The sequence below is a fragment of the Podarcis filfolensis genome (genome assembly GCF_964270895.1).
Source record: "Podarcis filfolensis genome assembly, chromosome: 2".
NCBI lineage: Eukaryota > Metazoa > Chordata > Lepidosauria > Squamata > Lacertidae > Podarcis > Podarcis filfolensis.
Genome location: NC_139605.1, coordinates 4,795,861 through 4,806,871, shown reverse-complemented (window position 1 = coordinate 4,806,871; position 11,011 = coordinate 4,795,861). Strand labels below are relative to the sequence as shown.

Here is an 11,011-nt window from a genome sequence, read left to right as displayed (position 1 = left end):
CCCAACAAGTCCTTTGGTGCCGTGAAATTTGGGAGCATAAGTAGACAGGGATCCTCAAGCACAAAATTCACCATTGACGAAGAGGCTCTTGCGTGGTCCAGACTGTTCAACCAGGTTTGGAAAACCCATTCATTGCATTGTATTCCCTTTTAGAGATAAATTAACCTCTGAGACTCTGTTGGGAGAAACAATAATATACCTTATACCTATCCAAGTAATGGGCTAAAACTATACAGCGGTGGAGATGAATGGAGGAAAGTCAAAATAAGAAACATGAAAAAGGAAAAGCAGGTTAGAATATGACTGGGGCATGGCTTTTGCAGTAGTCAGGAAGCATGCCAGACTTCAGAATTGAACACAACATGGCTGCTCCAAATACCTTTCTGTTTCAGCTTGTTTGTTTCTATGGATTTTGATATTTTTAAGCAGTTTCCATGATTGCAGATTTGTACTGTGTTTACTAGACCTTTGTAATGATGGCAGACAGCTCTGACTCCTAAATCCAAGGCCAATACAGTATCCATGTAATTCTTTCTTCTTGATTATCTCTTTCTGCCCCAACTGTGACCCAAGGTCTATGACCCTCTGTTTTGTCCCATGGATCAAAAAAAGCATCCACAACATAGCCGTGTTTATTCCACATAGACCGAGACTGTACACTGGCCCAGAAGTTACTTGGCAACAGTCTTTCATTGATGCTTTTTTCTCTTTTTGGTCAGACCCTTCCTCATGCCAGGTGTACCAAAAGCTGTCGCCCTGGATATGCCAAGAAGGTTCAGGAAGGGGAACCCATTTGCTGCCATGCTTGTGCTCCATGTGCAGAAGGGATGATCTCCACTCAGGAAGGTAGGAGACTTCAGAGGAATGTGGAGCAAAGAGATCAATAAAAGATGTCCTTTGTTGATGAATATTCTAGTACAATCATATTTTGAATTTAATAAAGTTTCAACAGTGATTTACTCAGTCTTAATAAAGCTTTCCAGGTACCACTGAGACAGCAATAAAGGCAGGACGCATGAGTTGGGAATGTAGCTCCTTAAAACTATTGTTGTGGAACTCAGAACACAAAATTATCATTTGAATCATATTCAGCAAAAAGTACAATAATTCATGTCCTTTGTTGATGAATATTCAAGTATAATCTTATGGTTGAATTTAATAAAGGTTCAATAGTAATGTACATAATCTTAATAAAGCTTTCCAGGTACCATTGAGACAGCCTTGAGTATGTAAGAATTAGGCAGTGTTGCTGCATCTGGTAGGCTCCCTTGAACCAGCCAGTGTGGCAAAGTAGCTAGGATGTTTGGTTTGTACGGGGAAGACCAGAGTTCCAGTCCATGCTCTTCCGAGGATTTTTTTCTGTAAATTACACCCATCTGACAATACCTGGTGTTGGGGTGAGATCAGATGTAGCTGCAATTAACAACTTGGAGCTTTGTGATCACTCCAAGCTCTTCCTTGGGGGGTGAATAAGGGGTTATCTGCAATAGGGAACTGCACGGAAAGAACCAACTCTCTGTGTTGATTAGCAGAAACAGCAAGTCCCATCACTGTTTCCATTTGTAGGAGTTGGCTGGATGCAAAATAATTTGCTTTTTTTGCTAGTCTGCAGGAAAATGTTCAAGCAGACACTCTTCTTTTTCCAGATGCAGACCACTGCACCAAATGTCCAGAAGATCAATACTCCAACAAGGACAGAGATCAATGCATCCCCAAGATTATCACCTTCCTGTCCTATGATGAATATCTGGGGAACCTCTTGGCTTCCACTGCCCTGTTTTTGGCCTTAATCACAGGCCTTGTTTTAGGAATATTCATTAAATATCTTGATACTCCCATAGTCAAAGCCAACAACAGGGACCTTTCCTACATCCTCCTTGTCTCCCTCCTCCTTTCCTTTTTGTCCTCATTTCTGTTTATAGGCCGGCCAAGGAAGGTGACCTGCCTTGTCAGGCAGACAGCCTTTGGCATCATCTTCTCAGTTGCTGTCTCTTCTTTGTTAGCAAAAACTATTACCGTTGTGCTGGCCTTCCTGGCCACTAAGCCAGGAAACAGGGTGAGGAGATGGCTGGGAAAGAGTCTGGCTAATTCCATTGTCATTTCCTGTTCCAGTCTCCAAATTATCATCTGTATCTTCTGGCTGGGTACCTCTCCTCCATTCTCAGACTCTGACATGCACTCCCAGGCTGGAGAGATCATCCTGCAATGCAACGAAGGATCTGTTGCCATGTTTTACACTGTCCTTGGCTACATGGGCTTCCTGGCTGCCATCTGCTTCACAGTGGCTTTCCTAGCCAGGAAGCTGCCTGGGGCCTTCAATGAAGCTAAGCTGATCACCTTCAGCATGCTGGTCTTCTGCAGTGTTTGGGTGTCCTTTGTGCCCACCTACCTGAGCACCAAGGGGAAGTACATGGTAGCCGTGCAGGTCTTCTCCATCTTGACCTCCAGTGCTGGGCTTCTGGGCTGCATCTTCCTTCCCAAGTGCTACATTATTGTACTCAGGCCTAGTCTGAATACAAAGGAGCACCTGACGACAAAGGCTTAATATGGCACCTGATTCCTGAAATATGTTTTTGGTTTTTGCAATTGATAACCAGCATGGTAGCAATAAAGCCAGGACACATGAGTTGGCAATGTAGCTCCTTAAAAGCTATTGTTTTGGGAATCAGAACACAAAATTATCATTTGAATCATATTCCATCCTTATCACTGTTCATTTTTCTCCTGCTAAACCTTATTGATGAATTCTTTTCTGAAGACTGTTTTATATTTTTCCTAATAAGAAATCCTTATCACAATTCAATAATAATGAATCTGTTGATTAAGAAAATAAAAAATTCATAGATAATATTACAAATTAATTACTTATGCATTTTTTTCAACATGAAAGAAACACGCTCCATTGGTATCTCTTTATTTCCTGTTGTGCATATCAAGAGAGTCACATTGATTATTGGTGCCAGGGGTGTTCTTCATGTGGTGCAAGGTGCAAAACATTTTTAAAGTAGTTGACACACAATAGGCATGAGTCATGCCCAAAATATACTGGATAATTTCAAAATATGCAAGGAGATATTAGCAAGTTATTAAAATAGATTTGACCTTTCAAATCAATTTGTCTAGTCCTTATTTTGCTTTGCCAGATTATTTGGAAATAATCCAAAGATATTTCAACCATGTCAAGCATCTACAAAGCCCCAGAGGTATGAATGTCAGGAGGGAAGGAAAAATCCTGAATAGTCTTGCAGTTTCTTTGGAGAGATGTGAAAATGTCATTCCTGCTTCTAAGACAGAAAGAGCATTTGCCCTCAACCTTCTCTTAACAAAGTTGATTCAGGAGATTCTGGGCTTGTCCATGAGTCGGAGCTGTTTCTCACTTGATCCACCCTTTTTAGGCACAGATCTGAACCATTTCCCCCATGCCCTACTCCTTTCCCACAGAAAACCTGTTCCCTCCTTCTATATCGGAAAAACAGCAATTTGTGGTGTTCCCCAGTGGAATGCAGTGAGACAAGGAGAAGTGTGGATGAGCTTTAGCTAATTCTACAAGATCCCACAGGTATAAATGGTGTGGATCATGGAGAAGGGTCTTTGAGGAACTTGTCAACATTCATGTAGGAGAATGCAAACAGAAATTACAAATAATGAAGTGATAAAAGCTAGTGCCACATGAGATATAATGTAAATATGAAAGACTAAAGTGGTGAAATTAAAAGGGTACATGATAGAGCAGTGAAGTGTCACAAGCTTTGAGACAAACTCTGGGGGCTCAGGATAAAGAAACACAAGAGAAAAGAGTACGTGAAATTTACAGTAAAGGCGAGACTTGAGGTTTACATGCCAATGTATCCTTATTTGCTATATAAATATTCAAAAGATCATTAGTTTTGTGAAAAATAACTGGATAATTTAGCTTGAAGTGGGCAGTAGGGTCTCTCAGCCACAGATGTGTCTACACGTGAGGCCCAGTTGCCTGAATATTGCAGATGTCCTTGCAAAGCTCAGTTGTAAGTATATGGTGGTGTTAAGGTCTGTGTTGTGTAGTACCCATGTGATGCTGATACAAAACCTCACACATACACTATGTAGAAGAATGAAAGTTTACTACCCCTCTTCTCTCCTCCCTTCTCTCTCTCCCTACCACTCTTCTCCCCCAACCTTATACAATATACAGCATTAAAACCTTCATCAAATATAACTGATCTATAGAAAGGAATGTATGATATGAAGAAAGACGATGAGTGTATTTTTGTAACTGGAGTAAATCTTTTTTTAAAAAAATAAATAAATAAATAAATGAAATGAAATGAAATGTTCCATGGGGCTGGGGGCTGGGGAAATAATAATACAAGTAATGTACCTAGTAGTACAACTACTTCAATGAACACAGTATAACAGAAAAATCAAAATTGCCAACACTACATAGCCCCAAACAAAAACAACCCACGACAAACAGGTTACTGCGACCAAACAGCTAACTGAGATTCAGCTAAGCTCAGTAGAGTAAGGATGCTTCATCAAACGGCCCTTTATTCTCTCCCATATAACAGAAAAGTTGTCATTCAAGAAAGTACAAAGTTTTGCATTTGGGATTTTGTTGGGGGAAATGGCACTAATCTCTTCTGTTCTTTAGTAGGTCAGTTATGGTTTTGTTTCTGATGCTTTTAAGGATAAAACTCAGTTCCCTTTTGTCTACCTAATGGTCCCCAAAGAAAAACATCAGTATCTGGGGATAGTCCAACTGCTCCTGCATTTCAGTTGGACGTGGATTGGCCTCGTTGCTCCAGATATCAACAATGGAGAGAGGTTCATGAGGACGTTTAGGCTTCTGCTAACCAGAAACACACTTCTCCTTCTGCCTTCTCACTTAGCATCCTAATACAGTCATACCTTGAGTTGAATGTGCTTCAGGTTGAGTGCTTTCAGGTTGCGCTCCATGGCAACCCGGAAGTAACGGAGCGTATTACTTCCGGGTTTTGCCTCTCGCGCATGCGCAGACGCTCAAAATGATGTCACGCACATGCACAGAAGTGGCAAAACGTGACCCACGCATGCGCAGATGCACTGTCGCGTCGTACGTTCCATCTCAATTTGGGCTCAGACCTTGTGCATTCCATAACAATGCATGGAATCAAATAAGTATAAATAAAAGATAAAATTGTAAAAGGAAGTAATCATAAATGATGAAAGTGAATGCATAAAGGTGCTGGAATAGCTTTTCAGAGAAGCCCTACACAGCCATATCTCTCTTATAATTTGATGGACTTGTTAATGAAGATCTCCATTTCACTGACATGGACTTGTGTAAATCAACCTTGTCTTTCGATGCTTAATGTGGTTCAAAGAGCAATAGAACCTCAGCAGCTAAAACCTCATTTGCAAGAAATGAGGGTCCCTTCAGAAGGTCCTGCATTTTCAAGAATTTGCTTCAAAGTCCACAAACAGCTGCAGTTGAACACACTCTTCTTAAATGTTTAATGAATCATGATATACTTGACCCTATGAATAACATATATAATAATTGTCTTCCTCTGCCCAATTCTGTATGATGGAAATTCTTCCAGGGAAGGAGCAATCTTCTGGGGTCATCTCCACTCCATAAATGTATACCATTTTAATATTCATAACTCCCTCCAAAGAGTCCTGGGATATATAGATTGTTGCTTGTTTAGGAGCCCCCTCTGTTCAAAGTCTCTAACACAGAGATAAGCCATGGGATACTCACATGTGCTAATAGAAGTTCAGGTTTATGATACAACCCAACCAGCTGACTTGTCCATTGGATTTATACAGTAGCAATAATACCTAGACTTAGCTTAGTCATCATCATCATCATCATCATCATCATCACATGGTCTTTCAGAAGCAATACATGAACCAAAATGCACCATCTTTCAAAATTCAACCTTATCTGAGATTTGCAATGTGGTTCTCCAGCCAAGCATAGGTCCCTGCAACATCCTCCTTCTTAGAAAGAAGTGACAAGTTGGGTGTCTAAAGCCTCCCAACTTGCCCACCCCACCCCACCATCCACAGCAGGAGGAGGAAGGTGTGGTGATGGCCATATTGCTCTGGTCAGGCGGTGACTGAATCACATGCCAGTGCATGGTTATGTCCTATGCTATACATCCTGGTGTCAGAAAATGTGCAACCCCTTCCTCTCCTTCCGAGGGACCAGGAGTATCTCTAGCCATCTAAACTTGAACGTTGCTGCTCAGCATCTGCCTTTTGCCTCTGATCTTAGGTCAAGAAACACCCCCCAAGATTCAGAATGTTTAACTTCAGCTTTGGAGCATGTAAAACAACACTGTCCTTCCCTGGAGAGCAAGCAACTTGCTTTCTTTGGTCAAATCTTGCCCCACCCCCACCCCCATCCTGACTGTATGCACTCATGTCATGTAGCCAAATGGTCAAGGAAAATTATGTGGAAATACAGGTGTCTATAGCCTCACAACCCCTTCATGGATCACTGCCTTGCCGTGGCGAAGGGGCTTGAAGAACTCAGAGAAGCTATGAACTACGCCGAGCAGGGCACACAAGATGAACAGGTCATAGTGGAGAGTTTTGACCAAACGTGATCCACCTGGAGGAGGAACCGGCAAGCCACTCCAGTATCCCTGCCAAGAAAACTCCATGGACATGGACAAAGACAACAGGCATATAAAAGTTATGACGCTGGAAGATGAGCCCCTCAGGTCAGAAGGCGTCCAACATGCTACTGGGGAAGAGCGGAGGGCAAGTACAAGTAGATCCAGAGCTGATGAAGCGGCTGGGCCAAAGCCGAAAGGACGCTCAGTTGCGGATATGCCTGGAAGCGAAAGGAAAGTCCAATGCTGTAAAGAAAAATATTGCATAGGAACCTGGAATGTAAGAACCATGAACCTGGGTAAGTTGGAGGTGGTCAAAAATGAGATGGCAAGAATAAATATTGACATCCTGGGCATCAGTGAACTAAAATGGACGGGAATGGGCGAATTCAGTTCGGATGACCATCACATCTACTACTGTGGGCAAGAAACCCGTAAAAGAAATGGAGTGGCCCTCATAGTCAACAAAAGAGTGGCGAAAGCTGTACTGGGATGCAATCTCAAAAATGATAGAATGATCTCGATACGAATCCAAGGCAGACCTTTTAACATCACAGTAATCCAAGTTTATGCACCAACTACTGGTGCTGAAGAAACTGAAATTGACCAATTCTATGAAGACTTACAACACCTTATAGAAGTGACACCAAAGAAGGATGTTCTTCTCATTATAGGGGATTGGAATGCTAAAGTAGGGAGGCAAGAGATAAAAGGAACAACGGGCAAGTTTGGCCTTGGAGAGCAAAACGAAGCAGGGCAAAGGCTAATAGAGTTCTGTCAAGAGAACAAGCTGGTCATCACAAACACGCTTTTCCAACAACACAAGAGACGACTCTACACATGGACATCACCAGATGGGCAGCATCGAAATCAGATTGATTATATTCTCTGCAGCCAAAGATGGAGAAGCTCTATACAGTCAGCAAAAACAAGACCTGGAGCTGACTGTGGCTCAGATCATCAGCTTCTTATAGTAAAATTCAAGCTTAAACTGAAGAAAGTAGGAAAAACCACTGGGCCGGTAAGATACAATCTAAGTCAAATCCCTTATGAATACACAGTGGAAGTGAGGAACAGGTTTAAGGATTTAGATTTGGTGGACAGAGTGCCTGAAGAACTATGGATGGAGGCTCGTAACATTGTACAGGAGGCAGCAACGAAAATCATCCCAATGAAAAGGAAATGCAAGAAAGCAAAGTGGCTGTCCAATGAGGCCTTACAAATAGCGGGGCAGAGAAGGCAAGCAAAATGCGAGGGAGATAGTGAAAGATACAGGAAATTGAATGCAGATTTCCAAAGAATAGCAAGGAGAGACAAGAAGGCCTTCTTAAACGAGCAATGCAAACAAATAGAGGGAAACAACAGAATGGGAAGAACCAGAGATCTGTTCAAGAAAATTGGAGATATGAAAGGAACATTTCGTACAAAGATTACCATAATAAAGGACAAAAGTGGTAAGGACCTAACAGAAGCAGAAGACATCAAGAAGAGGTGGCAAGAATACACAGAGGAATTATACCAGAAAGATATGGATGTCTCGTGCACCCCAGGTAGTGTGACTGCTGACCTTGAGCCAGACATCCTGGAAAGTGAAGTCAAATGGGCCTTAGAAAGCACTGCTAATAACAAGGCCAGTGGAAGTGATGGTATTCCAGCTGAACTATTTAAAATTTTAAAAGATGATGCTGTTAAGGTGCTACACTCAATATGCCAGCAAATTTGGAAAACTCAGCAGTGGCCAGAGGATTGGAGAAGATCAGTCTACATCCCAATCCCAAAGAAGGGCAGTGCCAAAGAATGCTCCAACTACCGCACAATTGCACTCATTTCACACGCTAGCAAGGTTATGCTTAAAATTCTACAAGGAAGGCTCAAGCAGTATGTGGATCGAGAACTCCCAGAAGTGCAAGCTGGATTTAGAAGAGGCAGAGGAACCAGAGACCAAATTGCAAACATGCACTGGGTTATGGAGAAAGCTAGAGAGTTCCAGAAAGACATCTACTTCTGCTTCATTGACTATGCAAAAGCCTTTGACTGTGTTGACCACAGCAAACTATGGCAAGTTCTTAAAGAAATGGGAGTGCCTGATCACCTCATCTGTCTCCTGAGAAATCTCTATGTGGGACAAGAAGCTACAGTTAGAACTGGATATGGAACAACTGATTGGTTCAAAATTGGGAAAGGAGTACGACAAGGCTGTATTTTATCTCCCTGCTTATTTAATTTATATGCAGAATACATCATGCGAAAGGCTGGGCTGGATGAATCCCAAGCTGGAATTAAAACAAAACAAAAAATTTCTTTCCAGTAGCACCTTAAAGACCAACTAAGTTAGTTCTTGGTATGAGCTTTCGTGTGCATGCACACTTCGTCAGAAAGATTATCAACAACCTCAGATATGCAGAAATATCAACAACCTCAGAAATATCAACAACCTCAGATATGCAGATGACACAACCTTGATGGCAGAAAGTGAGGAGGAATTAAAGAACCTTTTAATGAGGGTGAAAGAGGAGAGCACAAAATATGGTCTGAAGCTCAACATCAAAAAAACGAAGATCATGGCCACTGGTCCCATCACCTCCTGGCAAATAGAAGGGGAAGAAATGGAGGCAGTGAGAGATTTTACTTTCTTGGGCTCCATGATCACTGCAGATGGTGACAGCAGCCACGAAATTAAAAGACGCCTGCTTCTTGGGAGAAGGGCAATGACAGGCCTAGATAGCATCTTGAGAAGTAGAGACGTCACCTTGACAACAAAGGTCCGTATAGTTAAAGCCATGGTTTTCCCAGTAGTGATGTATGGAAGTGAGAGCTGGACCATAAAGAAGGCTGATTGCCGAAGAATTGATGCTTTTGAATTATGGTGCTGGAGAAGACTCTTGAGAGTCCCATGGACTGCAAGAAGATCAAACGCATCCATTCTTAAGGAAATCAGCCCTGAGTGCTCACTGGAAGGACAGATCGTGAAGCTGAGGCTCCAGTACTTTGGCCACCTCATGAGAAAAGAAGACTCCCTGGAGAAGACACTGATGCTGGGAAAGATGGAGGGCACAAGGAGAAGGGGGCGACAGAGGACGAGATGCTTGGATAGTGTTTTCGAGGTTACCAGCATGAGTTTGACCAAACTGCGGGAGGTAGTGGAGGACAGAGGTGCCTGGCGTGCTCTGGTCCATGGGGTCACGAAGAGTCGGACACGACTAAACGACTAAACAACAACAACATAGCCTCACAACTAACCCAACTCAGGGAAGGAGCTTTCCATACACCCATGTACAGCCCACGTCTTCAGCGCCTGTATGAGCTGGGTGTTGGGAGCACCTTTTCCGACCTTCCAATTACAGCATTCCCGAGGAATAGGTCCTGGTGCAGTGGACTCACATTTGCTATTGTGAGCACCTCAAAAGCAGCAGAGTAACGGAAGCAAAGCTGTGGAGGTTTTGTTGCTTACCTAATTTATTTCTACTGATTAAACAAATAAAAGAACATAACAAACATGTACGAAAGATACAGCTCTCTCATGCTGCCATCTTGTCTCTAGACAGATCAAAGAAAACCCAACACAGTACTAGGGACAGAAGTCTGTAAGAGTAGTTCCTCCCCCTCCTTTCTCACAGACAGAAAGCAAAACAAACATGATCTGGTGATCCTTGCAATGGGAGGGATGAAAATATTGACAGGAGCATCCCCAGCAGCAGGAGGAAGTTGTGGTGATGGCCATATTTGACTGGTCAGGTGGTGACTCATTCGCATGCTATTGCATGATTATGTGCTCTGCCTTATATCCAAGTATGAGTCCCAGGGATTAGGACTATCTCCAGCCACATATATTGAACATTGCTGCTATCCATCCTCCTTCTTCCTCTCATCTTTGGTCAACGAACATTCCTAAAGAGTCTGAGTGTTTTACTTCAGCTATGGGTATTAAGGAACACCCAACACAACTTGCTTTCCTTGCTCACGGATACTTCCCACTGCATGGAAATACCCCCTTATGTCTGTTGAAAACCCTTGAAAGAACCGAAACAACCAATTTCTATAAGCTTTTTTTCAAAGGCCTCCATAAAGACATAGAAGGAGCCCCAGTGGATCAGATCAAAGACTCATCTACTTAAGCTACCTGCTCTCACAAAATCCAGCCAGATACCCCAATGAGAAGCATGCTGGCCTCCAGTGCTGGGCTTCTGGGCTGCATCTTCCTTCCCAAGTGCTACATTATTGTACTCAGGCCTAGTCTGAATACAGAGGAACACCTGACTACAAAGACTTAATATGGCACCTGATTCCTAAAATGTGTTTTTGGTTTTTGCAATTGATAGCCAGCATGGTTAGCAATAAAGGCAGGACACATGAGTTGGGAATGTAGCTCCTTAAAAGCTATTGTTTTGGAAATCAGAACACAAAATTATAATTTAAAATATATG

The 11,011-nt window shown here is 42.5% G+C and overlaps 1 protein-coding gene across 1 annotated transcript; it reads left to right on the top strand.

The window, feature by feature from the left end:
• On the top strand, window positions 1–2,624 carry LOC310758091 (vomeronasal type-2 receptor 26-like; the record flags this gene model as incomplete). Its single annotated transcript, XM_083604028.1, has 3 exons — window positions 1–114; window positions 720–846; window positions 1,647–2,624. Coding segments are annotated over 3 exons (1,140 nt in total), but the record flags the coding sequence as incomplete, so codon positions are not given.
• Window positions 2,625–11,011: the final 8,387 nt, after the last annotated feature.